Genomic DNA, 19,080 nt, shown 5'->3' on the forward strand with positions numbered 1-19,080 from the left:
GCATCCCTGTCTGTAACAGCACTACCTCACTCCCACTCCACTGTGTCCAGAAAAATATGATTTTTTTTTTTTCACTGAAAAATAGACAAACTATCTAGTGTCTGTGGTGAGAGTTGGTACAAGCTCCTGCATTTGTTTGCAAAACACCTCATTTTGAGCAAAGCCAGTGAGCCGCCCCGCTGCTCTGCCGGGCTTGGCACCGGGCAGCAGGGAACAACTGGGGGGAAAAAAAAAAAAAAAAAAAAAAGCAGCTAAAATGCTTTTGAACCACAAAGGTTTATAGTGGTTTTTTGGGAATGGAAAAAAAGGTCTGTTTATATTCCCCCCTCATGCCACCCAGAGGCCTGACAGCCGTGGACGGCTCGTGGCCGAGTCAAACATTCACGCTCGAAGCTCCACTTTGTAAATATTTTATGAAGCATCTTTTGAGACTCATAAATCTTCGCATGTGCACACGCATGCGTGCATGTGTGTACGTGTGCGCGTGCACTCCAGAAACTAAGAAAAGCTGCAATCCTGCTGCCAGCCTGTCCAAAAAAAAAAAAAAAAAAGACAAACTGAAGCTTTAATGACCAAATTGGAGAGGGCTGCTTGGAAAATCTGACTCCTGCAAGAGCACAAAAAAAATAGAAAGAAAACAACAGTTACAGGCAACAGTGTGAAGCCAGGACATGCTGCTGGTCTGGGGCCGGGGATGATTTTGGGTGCAATTTCTTGGAGATGAGGCGCATATTGCCAGTTTTCATAGTGTAAGTGGGAGCTTTTCACCGGCTGGTGCTTGCTTTAGAGCCCCAGCTTCAAAATCCCAGCTCTCAAATGACGGTCTGGATTCATTTTTTCATTTTTTAAATGGAAAAAGTAACAGGCGGGAAATGGGATGCTGACAGTGCTCAACCCCACCACTCAGTCTGAGCTTCTCAAAATTACCTCCCGGTAAGAAAAACCATGGGAAAATAAACCCAGCCTGACTTCAAACTGAAAAACGTGAAATAAAAGTGAAGGCAAGTGCGTGGAGTTTGCAAGTCTTAAAAAAAACCCCAACCAACAAACCCATATAAATGGTGATTTTTCTCTCAGTATCTCTGCTAGTACTACCAAAAAAGACACGATGACAATATTCGTTGCTTCAGCTGCTGCTGGGGTTTTGCCACAAGGGAAGGAGGGAGCTCGGTGGTGCTGGACAGATGTGGAGAAAACAGTCTTAATAGTTTCATGTTCCCCTCCCCAGCCTCACTGGACAAAATGAGGAGCAGGTTTCCAAAGCATGGGGCGAGTATCTGCCTGTAGGCTCGGGAAAGCTGGAAGTAATTGCATTTACAGGATTGGTTCAGGCACCTTCACACATCCAGAAGGACAAACACAGTGATGATGGAACTCTGGAGCTTGTAAGGCTCCAGCCACTGTTTTCAGGATTTTGGTGTAGCTGAGCCTTTTCTCTTCCCTTCCCCAAATGCAAAGCTCTCCTCTTGGCTCCCCTCTGGCCCTGGTGTCTCTGCAGAGCAGAAGTCAGACACTGCTCCAAAAACTCCATTTTCAACATTATTATCTCCCTGGTTTCCCATGAGGAGAACCTCTTTCTCACCTCTTGGGGAAACACCCCTGTAAAGTTTTCCCCTTCTCTGCTCTTTGGACCATCTCTGCCCAAGTGTCAGCTGGGAACCCTTCAGCCTGCCCCCTACCACATTTGGGTAAAGAGATGAGAGGTTTGGGGGCAAACATCACATCTTTTCTGCGAGGGACTGACGCAGCCCCCTCATGCTGGTATCTCCAACTGGGTGTGGAGGGGGGACACACTTGTGCAAGGAGGCTGCAAACCCCAGCACTGGTGTTTCAGGAAAAGCCAGACTGTGACTTAGTGTGGTCTCCCAGCCCTGGGCCCCCGCGGCGCAGCCATCCAGATGTTTCCCTCGATGAAGTCCCCCCTTACAGAGTTTCCCAAGTGCGGTGTCAGCTTTCCTGTCCCCTAACAAAGTCAGCCTGTGTGTGGCTCCACGTTGCCCACAGGCATCCCTTCCCCAGGCCTCGGCAGCAGCAAGCCACTGCTTAGAGGAGGAGAAGGTTTAATGTCATATTTTTGTCCTGGCAACGCCATGTCCCCTCCTCAAGGACCATGGCTTAAGCCTGGCTGGGTGCAAGTTCCTACCATCCCCTGGTCTGCCCAGTCCTGAATGCTTCAGTGGAACTAAAATTCCTATTTTGGTCACCCTCTCGAAGGCTGCAGCACAATTTGGGGTAAGGGCTAGGTCAACAAGCCCTCTGCATATTTATGTTGCCTTTGCTCCTGCAGCCTTGAAGGTTGGCCAGCCTCGGGGTCAGCAAGACCCCTGCTGCTCTCCCCAGGGCTTACCCAGGTCCCCAAATAGCCCTGGGACCCGGGAGAGGGATGAGGCTGATGAGCCTGGCTGGCCTTGACCTGCCAAAATATCCCCAGGCTCAGGCGCAGAAGGACAGTGGCCCTGCCCCAACACACCCTGCATTGCCACCCACCAGGACCTCCCCTTCGCTGCAGTACGTCCGTTCAAAACAGGCTAAAGAGAAATACTGCAGGTGAACTGAACATGTTCATGGGGCTTTATGCTTCTTCCTGGGAAGGCTTTTTATGACATTGGCTAAAGCCAAGAGCAAGCTCCTCTTGGCTGCATTCATGCACGCAACGTGGGTCATCTCTATTAGCTTCCGGCAATTTGCAATTGGTTTTCCGAATGGAACACCCTTTCCAAGCAGCTGGACTTTGTGCCCCGTCACTGCTCAGCTTCATCAACCAGTCTGTTTTGTAATCAGTTTTGCTGGCAATGCTCAAAGCTGAAGTTTTCCCAACAGAAGTCTCGAAGTGGAAGGATTTAGCCGAGGGACAGGTGTCATCTTCCAAATCTAGCAGGAGCAGTGAAACGAGTGACCATCCATCCCAACTCCCCGGTGCTGCCATTGACAGAAAGAGACTGTACCTAGAGCTCACACACAGAATATTATTTATCCCTTACCCACATCCATATCAGCTCCATCAGCAGTGTTAAAGGCTTAAATTTTCTCAGCTGCTCTGAACTGAACTGGCTCTAAAGTTGGAAAGAGCACATGGGTCGGTTGATGAGATCCCAGGAGCTGTAGGCTAAAGGAGGAGACATGCGTGTGTCTGCAGGCAGACAAGGCAGGGGCAGAAGCACGGACAATTGTTTGGCAATAAAAATTGACACCTCACAAATTTATTGCTCTTTTTTGAAGCAGACAACAAGCACATGGCTATGGAAGATGTGGCACACTTTTCTACCTGAATTTCCAAAGGGGTTCACTAAGGTTCAGCAAAGGCTCTTCACGAAACTAAGCAGCCTCAGGAAGGTCTCATCTAGACAGGTACTGTAGGAGAACAGGAAGAAGGTGGGAGGGATAAAGGTTCAGGTTTCCGGGTGAACATTTGTCCTTAGGTTTGTGCTGATTAATGTATTCAACCAATATGCAAAGCAGAGAAAAAACACAGGTGGCAAAGGTTGCTAATGAAAATAAGGGACTCGCAATGTTAAAGACAAGGTCTTGCTGATGGTCCTTCTCCTACAGAATGCCTGCGGGTGAAAACGCAGAGGGAATTCTTTAGAAATGTTTGCTGAATGCTGCTGACGGAGAAAACAATTGCATCTCTGTATGCACTGCTGGACTCTGAGCTGATTTTCCTCATGGAAACATCCTGGGGTCAGGACAGACCTTTGACAGGCTCAGCTCAGGGATCAGCAGCCGTCAGGGAAACAAACTGAATGTCCAGGAGTATCGGCAGGGAGCCTGGAAGGGCACAGCTGTGTCCACCAACTCCACGCAATGGGGCTCCCCAACCTGAAAAGGAAACAGTTTCCAGTGATACAACCTGAACAGCAGCAGGAAGCTCAATAAATTATTCACTATTTTTTAAACACGTGGCCTAGAGGCATCAGCCGATGCCAGACGTTGCGATGTTCGAGGCACAGAGGAGGTAACTCATCATGTGCTGGTGCTGAGCGTCTCCTTGCCACAGGGTGCTGCAGGCACTAAAACTTACAGTTCTTTCCAGGGCATTCTTGGCACCCCACACCTTACCTGAACCAGGCTGCTGCTGCCAGACCCTTCCTCAAACACACACTGTCTTGCTAACCTGTCCGAAAAACAGCCTTGTAAAAGAAATTGAGTTGTTTTCTGCCCATTTAGCATCCTGATGCAGCAGCACACAGGCAGCCAGGGAGAGCCCAAGGCAGAGCAAGGGCAGGACTGGGGCTGTGGGGCTGGAAGAAAGGAGAGCAGCCAGCTCGTCCTGCAGCAGCAGGCAGCCTCGTGGGGTGGCCAACCCTTCAAGCTGCAGCTTTGCACAGCACAAAGCCCTTGAAGCAGGTTTATGATAGGTATTGCTATGTCAGCTTCCCCTCTTAGCCAGTCGCTTCGGCTCCCGTGGAGCTGATTCAGAATTGTTTGCAGAGACTGAAGGTGAACTTCTCCAAAGACCAAGCTGCAGCCAGCAAACAAGTTGTTCAGGTAACTAATAGATCAACAAAAAAGACAATGCACTACTACTCTATCTGACAATCTGTTCTCAAGACAAAGACATACAAACTCATAATTGCTTCCTTCTTTGCTTCAAAGCTCCTTTTGTCCCTCCATTTCCATCAAGTTCAATCATGAAATCGCAACCCGCCAGCAAGGACAAAAAGATTGCAACACAGCAGAAAGCTGAGCAAACAGCAGTTACACGAACCACTCAGACAGATCGGGCACAACCCGGTACCTGGCTGCTGTTGTCTGCAAGAAGTGACAAGCTCTGCAGACATGCACAGCCCACCCGGGTCCCTCTGAGGGTTTCATCCACTTGCGCCACTGGAAGTAGCGCTGGTATCCCTCAGCATCCCTGCTCAGCTCCCACAGGTACTGCGCCATGTCCCCAGGGCTGGCAAAGTCATCGACATGGATGAAGGACTCAGGGGGCAAGAAACGCTCGTAGTTTTCTCGAGGAGGCCCCAGCACAACAGGGACAGTGCCAGAGGACAAGGCATTCCTCCAGAGCTTCTCGGTGATGTAGTCTTCATGCTGTGAGTTCTCGAAAGCCAGGTAGAAGTTGTACTGGGAGATAGTGGGAAGGAGTTTGTCCCGGGGCAGGGGCAAGTGATACCGCCCATAGACGTCCACAGTGATGTGTTTCTTCAGCTCCTGGTAGTACTTTACCCGGGGGGACTCTGGTTTCCAGTTGCTGACTACCCAGGCCACCAGCTTGGTCTTGGGTGGGATGTTGAAGGGCTGGGGCTGGGTAAGGAGATGCAGCTCCCCGTAAGGGGTGAAGATGTCTGAATCTCTCCGGTAAGACATGGTCAGGTTGAAGAGGTTGTCCATGGCACCTAAGTTCGGAGAGTGACTTGGGGACTCCAGGTTGAACCAGATCCAGGGCTGGAACGGGAACCTGGGGAGCTTGACCAGCTTCTCCCTTTCCCTGAAAACATCCCCGTGATGCATAATCACAGCATCAGCCTTCTGGGACCAGCTGCGGTTGACGGTGAAATGGCAGTCCGGGGTTTTGTAGACCTTCGAGCAGTTTATGAAGTTAAAGTGGTGCCCAAAGGGCCACTTCCACAGCAGGATGGTCAGCCTGTGCTCACCCTTTGGTGGGGCACTGGTATCTCTAGCATGGGCTCTTCGTGCAGAGGGACTGGAATTGTAACGCTCTGGCTCGGAAGTCCTGAACTGCTGAAGAGAAACAAAGAAACAGGAGCCGATGATGAAGCTGAAGAGCAGGAAGATGAGGAGTTTCTTGCAGGAGACCTTCCCCTCCATGCACTCCATGAACGGACCTGCAAACACCACAGACAGGACGACAAATGATGGGTGCACGGAGACGCCCGCAGGGAGGTGGCTCTGGGTACAGAGTTTGGCAGAGAGGGAGGCCCGGGGGCTCAGGGGACAGCGTGAAGAGCTGAAGGACGGTTACCTCCAGCCGCCTCTTCGCAGAAGGTCGCCTCTAGAGCGCCGTACGCAAGGCGCTTACAGACGCAGCCGCCCTTCCACAGACCCTCTGCTGCCCCCATCACCACCCCTTTCCTCGTCAGCCCCTTCTTTGCCCCCCTCGTTCCCCAGAGAGCCGCGAGCTGCCGTTCGCGGGCTCCTCGGGGCGCGCAGCGGCCGGCTCCATCCCGGAAGGCCTGTGACCGCGGGGCCCGAGCAGGGGCAGAAGCGCCACAGGCACCAGAGATGCGGAGGAGTGACAGGTGCCCCGCCCACCAGCGCCTGCCGCAAGCCCCGCCCACCACCTCCCAGCAGCCTTAGGGCCTGCAAGCCACTCCCCCTCCCTGGTCACGTGCTCTGTGGTGATTGGCTGGCAGGAGCAGCCACGCCCTCCCGATTTACCCAGGAGGGCCTCCCCACTACCCACACGGGGCTGCCATTTTGTTTTGGCCGCCATTTTAGGACATGACACCACCATTGTATGGCAGGCAGTTGCCCGCCGTTTTAAACATCATACTGCTCTGTGATTGGCTGACAGCCATCATACCCACATGGTCTCAGGCAGCCCTGTGATTGGCTGGCTGATTTCCTGGTTCCTTTGGACCAAGAAATACTCATGTATAAAAATAGATACATTTATATACTATATATGTTGTATATAAACGCATATTTTATACTTGTACACGATATATAGAATTATACGTAAAGGAGCGTACAAATAGGTTTTGACTTTTTTAATTAGATACAGACACACTGTTTTATATATTCTTCTATATATGTATAGCTGCGTATATTTTTATATATATATTTATATATATATATTTATAAAGCTATAGAGATTAAAAACATATAACCATAAAAGCATATAAAAAGAGAACCATAAAAAGGTATAAAATGGCCAGGCTGGGGTCCCCCCACTTTGCCACGTCTGGGATGGGCAGAAACTTCATAAGGGCAGAGGGGTACCGAAAGGGTGGGGGCATAGAGAAGTCAGAACATGCCCAAGAGTGACAGAGCCCTCCAAGGGAGCCACCAAGGGGCCCCCAGCACAAATTCTGTCACATGCAAAGAGATGCCCCTGCATCTGAGCCCAGCCCAGCAGGATAAGAGGAGCACTGGGGCCGGCTTTGGGCTTTACACAGGGCTGCAAGACACAGGCAACGCTGCCTGCAAACACGGAGGACAAAACATCAGAATAACATGTGTGTGGGCACAATAAGGAAAAGACCCCAAGAGGATCCCCCAAAAGATGACACAAACCAGAAGAATGGGTCAATGGGCCTGTGAACCACAAACTGGGGTTTGATGTCAGCATCACACAGCGATAGCGGGTGGGGGAGCTCCCTTCCCTGTGGTTGGGGGGGATCTGACAGCCACCAGTAAACCATTCTGGTGTGCAGGCTGGTGCTACATGTGTTTCCTTTTCTTTCAGTTGATGCCCTCATTGAACATTTCAAAACAGCTTATCTGTACTAATCAATGGCCTGGTTTGTCACTGTCTGTTCTACTTCTGTGTCCTGTGAACAGTAGCTACAGCCTTCTCAGCACGGTTAGCACCTGTATGACCACCACCCCTCCAACTTCCAGCACCACCACCAGAGTTTTATCACCGGCATCCTGCTGGCTACTCCTCTGTGCCAGATAACAGCCATGGACCTTCAGGTCTGCAACACCCCACTGCTTTTCACACTTGCTGTGGTCTCCAAGAGCATGGGAATGTCTGTGTCCCAAAGCCCAGGTCTTGCTGTTTTTGCAGTAGTCACGACTGTCTAACAGAACAGTCTGATTGCGTGCCAACACTCACCTAAGGGCGAGGAATCCCATACAGCACCAGCCTGCGCTCCACCGTGGTCTTACAGGTAGCTGTAAGATCCCCCAAAACAACAGGATTTCCAGCAAAAGCTGGTGGGTTCAGCACCTGTCAGCTCTTACCTTGTGTATTAGTGGTACCTGTACTACTGACAGACATGATAAGAAGACAGAGAGGGAAGCAATGCCTCCCTGCAATCAGAGGTGAAAACAGATGTCCACAGACCCCCTCCCTCCTGTACCTGGTGCCTCTCTCTCACAGCCTGAATCAGGTTCCTCCTCCAATAACTATCGGAAAAAGAAAGGACTGTTGCAACTCACCTCCAGGCTTGGTCCTGGTGAGAAAGCGCGCCATGAGGGTGAGCACTGGAGTGGATGACACAACCAGGAAAGAGGAGGAGAAGAAAGGAGAGCACAGACGCAGGGAGGGATTGGCAGCGTGTTCCAGGTGTTCCTCTGTGTCTTGAGCTGCGCATGCCAGTCGCTACCACCAGAAACATATCACCCAATCATAAAAGCTGCAATAAAGGCAGGACAGATTCCTTTTTGACAAATTAAGGAACAGTCAAATAAAGCAGCCCAGACGTTGCTTGTGGTTAAAGCATACCTTACCATTGAAAGCACCTCTACACATGCACTAGTTTGTTTCCTTTGTCAGTCTCAGCCCACAGGATCTGTTTGTGATATGTTTTATCCTTCCCCTTGTGTTGCAGGAGGATAACTCTGGGAAGGACGAGCAAAGCTGACATGGAGTGGAGGTGTAGGCAGCAGGTCTCCAAGTCCCCCTGCCAGCTAATGGGCTTCCCCGTCCCTACACTGGGCCACATGTCCTTGTCACCTTTCCCAGATCTTGAGCTAAAGTGTTTCTTGGGACTGGTGACTTCAGCGATCACCATGAGCTTCAGAGTAGATGAGCACTTGAACAAGATTGTCTGGGAGATCCCTCCTGTGTCCAGCACCACAGACCAAGCTTTGGGGCATCTCCAGCCCAGGTGAATAGGCATTGTACATCACGGTCTGTGGACATGGAAAGGTTGTTTGCCACGACCAGAGTGAATTGATCTTGCATCAAGCTTGGCTGCACTTGACTGGAATATTAAGAAGCCATTATGTGCTATTATCGGGCTTAAATATATTCAGCTGTAAATATGGATTGTTGGTCTGGAATTAAATTCACAGAAAGAGTTTTAATACAGGTTTGGGGTGGTTTGGATGGGCAAGGGGAATGCAAATGGGCAAGACATGGTGGAATATTTTACATTTTCAGGTCTTCTACTACCAGGTGTGTGCTTCCTGGGACAGAGCTGGAGGTCACCTGAAGTGTGTCCAGGTGCCTCCTGCAGACTTGGGAGCACTCCAGCACAGGTGAGAGCAAAAAAATATACCATGGCATGAGGAATGGGGGCCATAACTCATGGATTGCTCACCCCAGAATGACCCAGGCAGCCTCAGGTCTCACGGCTCCTCACCTGGGCTGGAGAAGGTACCAGCCATTCAACTGCTCTGCCTAGAAATTCCACGCTTGAGAAACTGCAACTTCTGGCCCTTTCCCCATGACACAGGCTACACCTATACTAGCAACTTAAACAATACGAGGGCTCTGGATTTAATTAACCTAGAGGCTGCCATTTGGAATGGTCCATGGCCCAGCTTTGGCATGAGCCAGCTAGCACTATGCCAAATGGGACCCATGTGCAGTTTGGGAGTTACCAGGACAAGCAACCATTCCCTACAGGTAGCCTGCACATGGCCTCTCCTTGGTGGCAAAAGGATTTCTGTAACATGAACATGGCCCAGCCACGCTGGTTAGCCTCAGGAGAACAAGCTTGTCCTACAAGGGTGGATGCAGTTGTGAAGTTCAGGTGTCAGCTGGCTTTCTGGCTGAGGGTCCATGGCTGCAGCCAGCAGCACAAATGAAGACCCTGCATGCCCAGATGTCCCCAGATGCAATTTTGCTCAAGGCTGTAGAGAAGAAAGAAGATTTGAGTTTCCCAGCACCATGGGAAGCCCTGAGTTGAAAGATCCTGGAGCACCAGATAAGAGGCTTCAGGCAGGTGGAGAATTCAAGACTTTTGTACCCCTGAAAACCAGGACCATAAGGAACTTAAGCTCAGCAGGTGTAATTAAGTGAAACAAATTAGCAAGTGAAAACAGTCACAAAGCTGTGGATTGAGAATTGTTCCCAGCGGCACACATGACATGAGGTGACAGATCACTTAGTCCAGAAGGTGATGTGAGATTGTAGCGCAGACAGAACAAACTGGTCCTTCAGGTAATAGACTTGGCAGGACGAAATGCCATTGACATGGAGATTTATTGTTGTGTGATGAATAGTCTCAGTAATCCCTACATCTGAAGACAATGTTGTATTTTGGAGAAGCTTCCTGGTTACTGCTCTTGCTGAGCCAGCAAGTGACAGTGGAGCTTCAGATGGTGACCTCTCACCCAGGTGAGCACAGGAAAACGCAAGGGCTGAACTCTCTGTACCAACAGAGTGAGCGTTGCTCACCCAGGCATGCTAGCAGATGAACAGATGAGACCATTTACCTTCAAAAAGGTCACCAAGCACGGTTAGTCCACAGTGATGGATTTGCAAACACACTGGATTCATCTACATTACTAAATAAATGGGACAAAGACTAGTTTCTGTCCCTGAGGCCAAGTGACCCAGCTTGACTCGCATCCCCACAGCTTCTCAGTCAACTGCAACCACATCCAGGCTTTTTGCTGGGTATGGTCCCTGCCCTGGACTATCCTTGGACCATGTCTAGATGCTGGTTGAAGGGCACTCTTTGGCATGGGCTAAAATCACACCAAGGTGCGCGCAGTACAGATGATAATGGGATGGTCTTTAGACCCACGCCCTGCCTCCATTTAGTTTCCCGTTGCATACATAGCATATGAGGAAAAGCCATAGGCCAGGGCTACAGCTGAGGGGTGAGCTCTTGGAAGCATTTATCTAATCAGACATCTTGTCCCAAGAAAAGACAGAGACTCCAAGAGGACAGGGCGGATGTCTCACAGCCCCATCAGCAATATATCTCTGCTAATATCAAGGCATTTAATGTTTGCACTAGAAGTAACTGGAAAAAGGTCTCTATATACCTCCAATTCCTTTGAAAAGCTTCTGCAGAGTCTACAAGGGAACAACACTACATTTTTCTGCTCCAGTCACTTTGGGCAGACTGCAAAGAGTAAGAGCAGGGCAAAGAGGTGGGAGGAATGCAGAATTCCTTTGCAAAGACTCACCGGGGAGCTCTGCCCGGGGCATTCACAGCTGCGGTCTCCAACTGCTCCCTGTTCATCTCATATAGAACATTTTGTTGAGTTTTTCCAGGAACAAAGATGTTTTGGGAGATGATCATCAATAGGCAAATACCAGCATGGATCCAGTGGTAGTCCTAAACGTGCAGCTGAGCTTCAGTGGGTAGGATGGAGAGATCTTGTCCAAACACAATGGCTGTTGATGGTCCCCTCCATCACCCTCAGCCTTTTTGACTGCACAGACATAAAAGAAGTGTCAATAGGCATTCTCGCCTTGCTGGATTTCTCATGTGGGTCTCCAAGGTAAGGGAGGAGGATCAGGGAGATGGGAGGGGCCCAACCCCAAATATACAACAGGTCCTAAGATGCTGAGCATGTTGTTTGTGCCTCAACATATAACTACGTGCCCTGGTTGGCATCCAGCAATGGGTTTCTGATCTTCTAGGCTAGACCCACCTCAGGGTACAGCCCAGTAACAGCAGAGCAGAAAGATGCAGCCACCAAGAACAAACTTAGCACTGCCTGATCCAGAGCCCTTTAATGTCAGCAAGGAGACTGGGATGAGAGTGTGAGGTTGGCAGCCAGCCCTGAATACCAGCAGTCCCCAAACCCTGCATCTCCTTAGCCATCTGCCTTCCTGGGTGGGCCAAACCTCATCACCACTGTCTCTCCCCAGACTGCCCCATGATTTTGCTCTATCTCTATTATATCACCAGTCCTCTGCATTTGCTGGGACCACAGGTCCGCCCACCCTTTGGTATAAGTCCGACTCCTTTGGGGAGTAAGCTTCCTTTTTGTGTTTGGGCTTGTCCAGGAACTCCTTGTTCATCCCTGCAGGACTCCTGGCGTTCTTACCTGACTTCCTCTTTGTTGGGATGCATTGGTCCTGAGCTTGGAGGTGATCCTTGAATATTAACCAGCTTTCTTGGGTCCCTCTTAACTCCAGGGCTTTATCCCAGGGTACTCTACTGAAAAGATCCCTGAAGAGGCCAAAGTCTGCTCTCCTGAAGTCCAGCCCTCCTCATTGCCCTGAGGATCTTGAACTCCACTGTTTTATGGTCACTGCAGCCAAGGCTGCCCTTGAGTTTCACACTCCCCACCAGCCCCTCCTTGTTGGTGAGAACAAGGTCCAGCATAGCCCCTCTCCTTGTTGGCTCCTCTATCACTTGGAGAAGGAAGTTATCATCAATGCATTCCAGGAACCTCCTGGATTGCTTATGGCCTGCTGGGTTGTCCCTCCAACAAATATCAGGGTGGTTGAAGTGTGGTTGAAGCCCCCCCAGACTGTGCCTGGGTATTCCTGACGGCTTTTGAACTAAAGGACAATTGCTGTGATAGTTGTTAGGGCTCATGGAGTCCCAACAGCTGCTTCAGCCCCACTCTTCTCCCCAGTCTATCCCCAGCATCTACAAAGTGCCCAGAATTTATATGCTAAATGCTACCACGAATCTGCCAACGGGAGATCAGCCAACTGCCCACTGCCAACAGCTTCACTGCTTCCAACAAGTTTTGTTATGTCTATGCTTCTGTTCCCATTCCCAGTCCTACCTGGAGTCCCAGCATCCTATGAGGATATGGACTTGAAAAAATGGATACTGTGAAGTTATATCCACAGCTGCACAGCAGCCCGGGAGCAGAGGGCTCTTTTTGCTGAAGATGTTATGAATAAAACATCAGCAAATTTGGAATCCCACTGCCTCGCTGTTTAGTTTGGTTCTGGTTTGCTTTTTGTCACATTTCCTAAAGAAATGCAGTCTGTGACCGTGCTGCAGTTCAATAGTTACCTACCCAGCACCCACATACCTGCTGATCCCCTGTGTCCTACGTGCCTGCCTTCCCAGGGAGTCACCACCTCTCCTCTCACATCAAAAGTCCTGCAGGAATCTCACCCCTGCTATATCTTCACTTTCATCTTCACTTCTTCCCTACCTTTTTTTACATCCAACACAGAGGCTCTCCAAGACGGTTTCCACTGGAGAAAACAAGATTTGACCACCTCTGCGTTCAAAGCTATGTTCAACATCTGGGGAAGGCTCAGGGGAGTTCACAAGACAATGGCTATTTCATAGGTTTATACTTTTTAAGACTAGGAAAGACCACTCCGACCTCCAGCTGGGCCTGGAAGGACGTCATCCACACCGGGACCAGCTGGCTAAAACACACCACCCCAGGAGGTATCAAGGTAGATTTAAGAGCTTTTTTTCAGGCTTGAAAATTCAGCAGGTGAGGGTCTAAGCTCTTTTTTTTCCTCTCTGAAATCCTTCTGCACCCACTGCTCTCATCCCACAACATTAAGAACGTGCTATAACCCAGCCACAAGTGCAGGTGGCAAAACAGAGCATGTCAGGGTGTTTCAGAGGCAGCTCCAATGCTACCCATAGCCCTGCCATCGCCCCAACCCTCCACTTCAAAATAGAAGGTAGATAAGATATTGCCTGCTAATGGCTTTCCATATAAATATTACGACCTTCCCTCTCAATCAGTTTACTCTGTGCACTGACCCCCTCGCCAGGGTCACAGGGAATGGGAAACTGTGGGAGGTCCCCAAGTTTTATAAATGAGAAGGTTTCCCTGCATAGACACGTACCAAGGGGCACCCGGGAGCCAAAGACACTGATTAATGGTACCAAGAAGGTCTGTTGTAGGGGAGCAGCATCTGAGCAGTGCTGGGGAGGGATTACCGGGAGATTTAGCAGTGCAGGTGGATTAAGGGTGATTTGTCAGTTGTCTGCTATGGGTCTCCACAGAAAAAAAAAAAATTAAAAATGGCCAAGGTCTGAAAATCATTTAGCATGAGGAGACAAAAATACGGTCATTCCCTTTGGGTTTGATGCAGGTGACATTTAAATGTTGGTCCAGGTACCTAACATGGGCTGATGGGTGGATGCACAGTTGGTTTGAGGAATGGGTGAGACAGAATTTACCTCCAGCAGCAACTTGCCATCTCCTCCACTGTAGCACATGCAGCTCCCATCAGCTCCCCAAGTCCCTTCACGCCCAGTGGCTCAGCTATAGCCACTGTGCAGGCAGGACCCCGGTGTCTTGGGGGCTGCAAAGACAAGTCGGAGCTCTCCACACATGAGATAACAACCCAAAACAGAGAAAGGAGGATTGGGTCTTACCAGACACTGGCCGCACCCTCGCAAAGCATCCTTTGGAAAGGCTGAGCTGCACGCCAGAGACAGCCCGCCTGCAGCTGATTCCAGGTCTCCAGCTGCACACTTAGGTTGCCAGAAGAAAGCAGATTTGGGCAGTGACCCCCCGCATGCACAGAATCTATTTTTCCCAAGAAAAGGCAAGAGGAGGGTCTAGAAGGGGAATATGTAATAGACAAGTGACTGGAAATGTAACTAATAAAATTATAATGAAGACCATGCTAGCAACACGTCTTTGGTTTCAGAGGAAATCTAGATAAACAAATAAAGGTGCAGTTGCAGGACCACAGGTCTCCGATTGGAAAGAGTAACACAGGACCCACCACTCTATAATTTGACTCTTGCAGAGGGGGACATTTTTGAGTTCCCTGAGCATGCTTGACTCAAGTTATTTCCTTCAGCTTTCCTTAAGGATGGGACGAACGTGGAAGAGCCAACGAGGCAGAGAACCGCCCTCCCCCAGCTAATGAAAACCAGCACCCCGGCAAGGGTTTGTCAGGAAAGCACAAAGCAAACCCCGATGGAACGGGAGCGATTTGGGGAGCTGGGGTTGGGCAGTCACACTCCCACGCCGGGACAGCTCCCAGCTGCCATCTGCTATACGCAGCCTTGATTAAAACATCATTTCTCTACCGGGTTGACAAGTCCAGAGTAACTCCACATGAGCACCATGGGCTCAGCCTCCAAAATTCTGCCCAAAACCAGGGGCAGGATCCACCAGGAGATGCCCTGGGAAGGCTTTGGTAGAGCCAACGATCAGTCAAAGTGTCCATCCCACTTCCTGAGATCTCATTAGGGGCCAACCAGGGGACTGTTTCATTCATTTCAAAATGCTTCATTTGGGGCTGCAGCAAATTGAGCTGTTTTGCTGTTTATTTTTGCATTGTACTATGCTGTCCTCAACTTTCTTAAACAGAAGTCACTTCCAACCCCAAAACAGAAAATGTTCCTCTTGCAAATGGAAAATGCAAACATTTCCATTGTGGCCACATAGCTTTTTTTCTCCCCAGCCTGCTAAAATCTTTCTGCATTGAGAAATCCATCTGCAATGACCCTTGGCTGCAAAAAGGGGCTCAAATCAGCCTTTCTGATAACAACTTCCCAAAGCCAAAGCTCAAGGTGCCGGCTCCCAAGATGACTGCCTCTTTGCAGAGCCCAAGGGAAACAACCTGCTTGTGGTGCCCAGCTCAGGTTTGTGCCAGGGATAGGACAAAATTCAGGGCACACTCAAGATCTAACAAGCAGTACATTTTCCCAGTGCTTGGTCACTATTGATTGAAAGGGATGAATGGCCAAGAGGAAATCTGAAGCTATTTTGACCATTAAAAATACATGTTGGCCACCTCACTTTTCTGTTTACAGGTTGATCAAACCACCCTGCTTTTCGATGTTTTGACTGCCACCATCGATCTGACCCAAGCTTCCCAACCCAAGCAGGGCCCCGTTTGCACGCTCCCTCCTGAGGACCATGCCTGGACCTGGCAGCAGCATGGAAGGAGGCTCAGCTGGTTCCCATCCCCGTCCTCCCAGCAGCTGCCCCCAATGAGCTCCAGATGCGGGACTGGGTGTGCAAGGGCGCGAGGCGCTGCGCTGGAGGGAGAAGGCGGAGGCAGCTGAGGCTGCTGCTTTTATCTCCTTCGCTTTGTTTATGAAAAGAGAATTAGCGCGTGGTTGCCAACAATTTACTCTGGCAAGGGCACTTCTCCAGAAATACTTGTACTGTTGTCACAGCAAGCGGACATGGCTCCTCTTCCATCAACTTTCTCACTGCCAGCCGGGGCTGCTGAGACCCGAGTCCCAAGAGTGGCCACTAATTGCTGGAGAAGCTGCCACTCGAGCCCACCCCAGCCTCTCACAGGGGGTCCGCGTGGGTGGGTGGCCAAGCAGCCAAGAGCAGTTGCAAGGAGAGCAAAGCTCGCTCTGCTCAACCACCTCCCCAGAGGTTTCTCTTCCTTGGACACAGGGGTTCAGCTGGCTCTGCCTTTGGGGTACCCCAAAAGCTGTAGCATCCCATGAGTCACATCCCGACAGGGATGCAAAGCCCTGCAATTCTCTGGGCAGGGAAGGTGGCTGTAAAGTGAACATGCTGCACTGCAGGCTTTTCCCCAAGAACCTGCACCATAGAACTCAAGAAGGCACCACTGTGGCAGCCTTGGGGAAGAAGACTTCAAGATCTAGTATTTTAGAACAAAACTTCACCCTCCGAGTGCTTTGAATGATTCAAGAGGCAGGCGACAACCAGTGCCCTCAGGCTGCAGCCCGTGCCCTTGGACAAGGAGCTCACCTGTGCTGCTGTGCTGCTCATGGACCTCATGCTTCCGGAGAGCTCTGCTGGATTTGGGGCAGGGTGGGGGTGCAAATTCTGGAAGAAGCTGAAGCCCCACTTCCCAGCAAGATGGGGTCGGTGTGTTTTTCCTCCCAGCACTGCCTAGGCCTGCTGATAGATAATTGGATTAAGAGCGAGCCAGCATCTGCTCAGGGTTGATTACATTTAAGAGGCTAGCTTTACTTGGAATTATTTCTGTCTTCTTTTTGGTGCCTGTGTTGGATCTGAGTTATGGAAATGTCCTGGATGCACCAGCATCCCCTCTGCGTGGTGTCAAACATTTGCCAGGCAAAGGCAGCCCCATGTTAGACTTTGGCAGGAGCCTCCCAGCTCTACAGCTGATGTGAGCATCGTCCTGTGCCTCCCAAGCTGGACCACCAAGCTGTTTGCCCACATCACAGTTTATTGCCCTCCCCAGGGAGGGTGGCGTGGGCTGAGGTGCCCCGTGGGGGATGTGCCTCCTTCTATGCCACTAAGGGTTTGCAGGAGGAATTCCTCTCGATCCACGCACTCATCCTACTGATGTTTCAGATGCTTTTGGTGTGCTCTAAAGCTGCTGCCACTGCTTTACAGGCTCATTTGGGTGCTGCTGTTGTACAGAATAAAAAGAAATCACACCTGGACTGAGGGCAAATGGCAGGAGCTTCCAGCCAGGGCAGAGGGTTGTGCACACCACAGCGTTTGCCCCAGGCTCCTGCTGCCATTTCCCTTCCGCTAGCTTGAAAATCCAGCGCTGGTCAGAGGAAGACTGTGAGGATTCTTGCAGATGCCCCAGCACTTCCCACATGTCTGTGGGACCACGGTATGGGGCTAGAGGGGGGCAGTCAGGACTGTGGTTTAGGGGAGGGATTGGTGAAGGACAACACCAATACCTGGGGGCTGGATGATCCTCGTGCCAGAGCCTCGGTGGGCAAATCACAGCCCTCTGCCCTTCCACGGCAGCACAGCACCAATGACGCCCAGATGGTGCTGGAGCTGGAAGTAAAAGACCTACCCGTGGTCCTCCTCCTCCAGCCAACGCTCAGCTCTCACTGTCAGAAAGGTCTTCCAGTCCCATTTCCTTCAAATTTTCCCCTCCAGGACCCTCCAGCAGCAAAGGCTGGACCAGAGGCAGGGGTTCAGCAGGACTGGGGCTGCCCCCAGCCCAGTCAAAAGACACAGTCACATCCGTAAAGTGCAGCCATGAAGAGGGGAGAGGAAGAAAACACAGCTGGGACCAGGCTGGGATGTGGTTTGTGCCCACAGGGGCTGCTTTGCGGGTGTGCGTTGGCAGCTGTGTTCGAGGCATGTGTGTGTGCTGCCCACACTGGTGCACACACATGTGCTGGTTGCACGTGTGTGTATGTGCTCCCCCAGACCTGACATCTGAAATTGTACCTGTGATGCCTGCAGTTCACCAGAACTGCTCCTCCCAGCCCTGCCCCAGCAGCCACCCAAACCAGCACTGACACGTTTAGGATGTTTTCCTCCTCCATCAGCTCCAACCAGCCACGTTGCCTTTGTGAGAATCCATTTCCAGAGAAACCTCCCCGCCACACCTCAGCTGCTCTCCTGCAGCTCGTGTTCAGCTTCTGACCACCCGGTTTCAGTGGGGTGAGCCACAGCTTTGATTTTGCTGCGTATTTGTTTTCCAGGGGAAAATTCACAGAATCACAGAATCGTCTAGGTTGGAAAAGACCTTGAAGATCCTCCAGTCCAACCATTGACCTAACACTGACAGTTCCCAACTACACCAGATCCCTCAGCACTATGATGACCCTACTCTTAAACACCTCCAGGGATGGGGACTCCACCACCTCCCTGGGCAGCCCATTCCAACACCCAACAGCCCCTTCCGGAAAGAAATGCTTCCTAATATCCAGTCTAAACCTTCCCTGGTGCAACTTGAGGCCATTACCTCTTGTCCTATTGCTTGTTACTTGGTTAAAGAGACTCATCCCCAGCTCTCTGCAACCTCCTTTCAGGTAGTTGTAGAATTCATGAGGTTCTTGACCTGTTAACAAAAAAACAAAAAAACAAAAAAACAAAAAAAAAAGAGAGAGATGTAACTGAAGTGTCATCTTGCTGCCAGGCTCCTTAGTTAGAGTTTCAACTGTAACTGCACACATGGGTCCGAATTGCCACAACTGGGTGCTCTTTCCAGAGATGAGGTGGTTCCCAGGTGGTTGTTTTGAACCACCGCCCATCCACAAGCTGTGTCAGGCCAGGTTTTCCCCTCCATTCACACGACCAAGGCAGCAGCAAACGTTTAACTCCAAACCAGGGAGGCCTCCATGTCCCTCATGATGCTCCACCATGGGCCCTGCAGCTGAGGGCTCACCCCAGGTCAGCCTCTGGCAGTCCCAGCACAACAGGTCCCCGCTTACGCCAGCAGCATTGGCCACACAGATGTTTACCTTTCCCGGCCTCCCTGCATTTTCTGGAGAAATGAGCTATCCTGGCAGCCGGGGGAGACTGGCCGTGCAAGAGGAGAGCCAGGCTGGATCTGGGCATTGGACACCTCAACCGGCAGTGGAAACACATGCATGTAATTTCCCAGTGCACAGAAACACCCTTCGGGGCCGTCCTCTTCACAGAGACATT

The 19,080-nt window shown here is 50.7% G+C and overlaps 1 protein-coding gene across 1 annotated transcript; it reads right to left on the reverse strand.

Annotated features, from left to right (window-relative positions):
- Positions 1-3,293: 3,293 nt before the first annotated feature.
- Positions 3,294-5,784, reverse strand: LOC141935468 (4-galactosyl-N-acetylglucosaminide 3-alpha-L-fucosyltransferase FUT6-like). Its single transcript, XM_074851662.1, has 2 exons — positions 4,739-5,784; positions 3,294-3,351 (listed from the first exon to the last, which is right to left on the reverse strand). The coding sequence occupies exons 1-2, from the start codon at positions 5,782-5,784 to the stop codon at positions 3,294-3,296; spliced, it is 1,104 nt and encodes a 367-aa protein (XP_074707763.1).
- Between the last annotated feature and the right edge of the window lie 13,296 nt (positions 5,785-19,080).

Source organism: Strix uralensis, chromosome 27 (assembly GCF_047716275.1).
Source record: "Strix uralensis isolate ZFMK-TIS-50842 chromosome 27, bStrUra1, whole genome shotgun sequence".
NCBI lineage: Eukaryota > Metazoa > Chordata > Aves > Strigiformes > Strigidae > Strix > Strix uralensis.

Excerpts from the sequence above, each read along its gene's own strand:
- LOC141935468 (XM_074851662.1), bottom strand. The coding sequence starts at position 5,784 with ATGGAGTGCATGGAGGGGAAGGTCTCCTGCAAGAAACTCCTCATCTTC. Across the intron at positions 3,352-4,738 it reads TTGCAGACAACAGCAGCCAG|TACCTGTCTAGATGAGACCT; the intron begins GTACCGGGTTGT and ends GTTCTCCTACAG.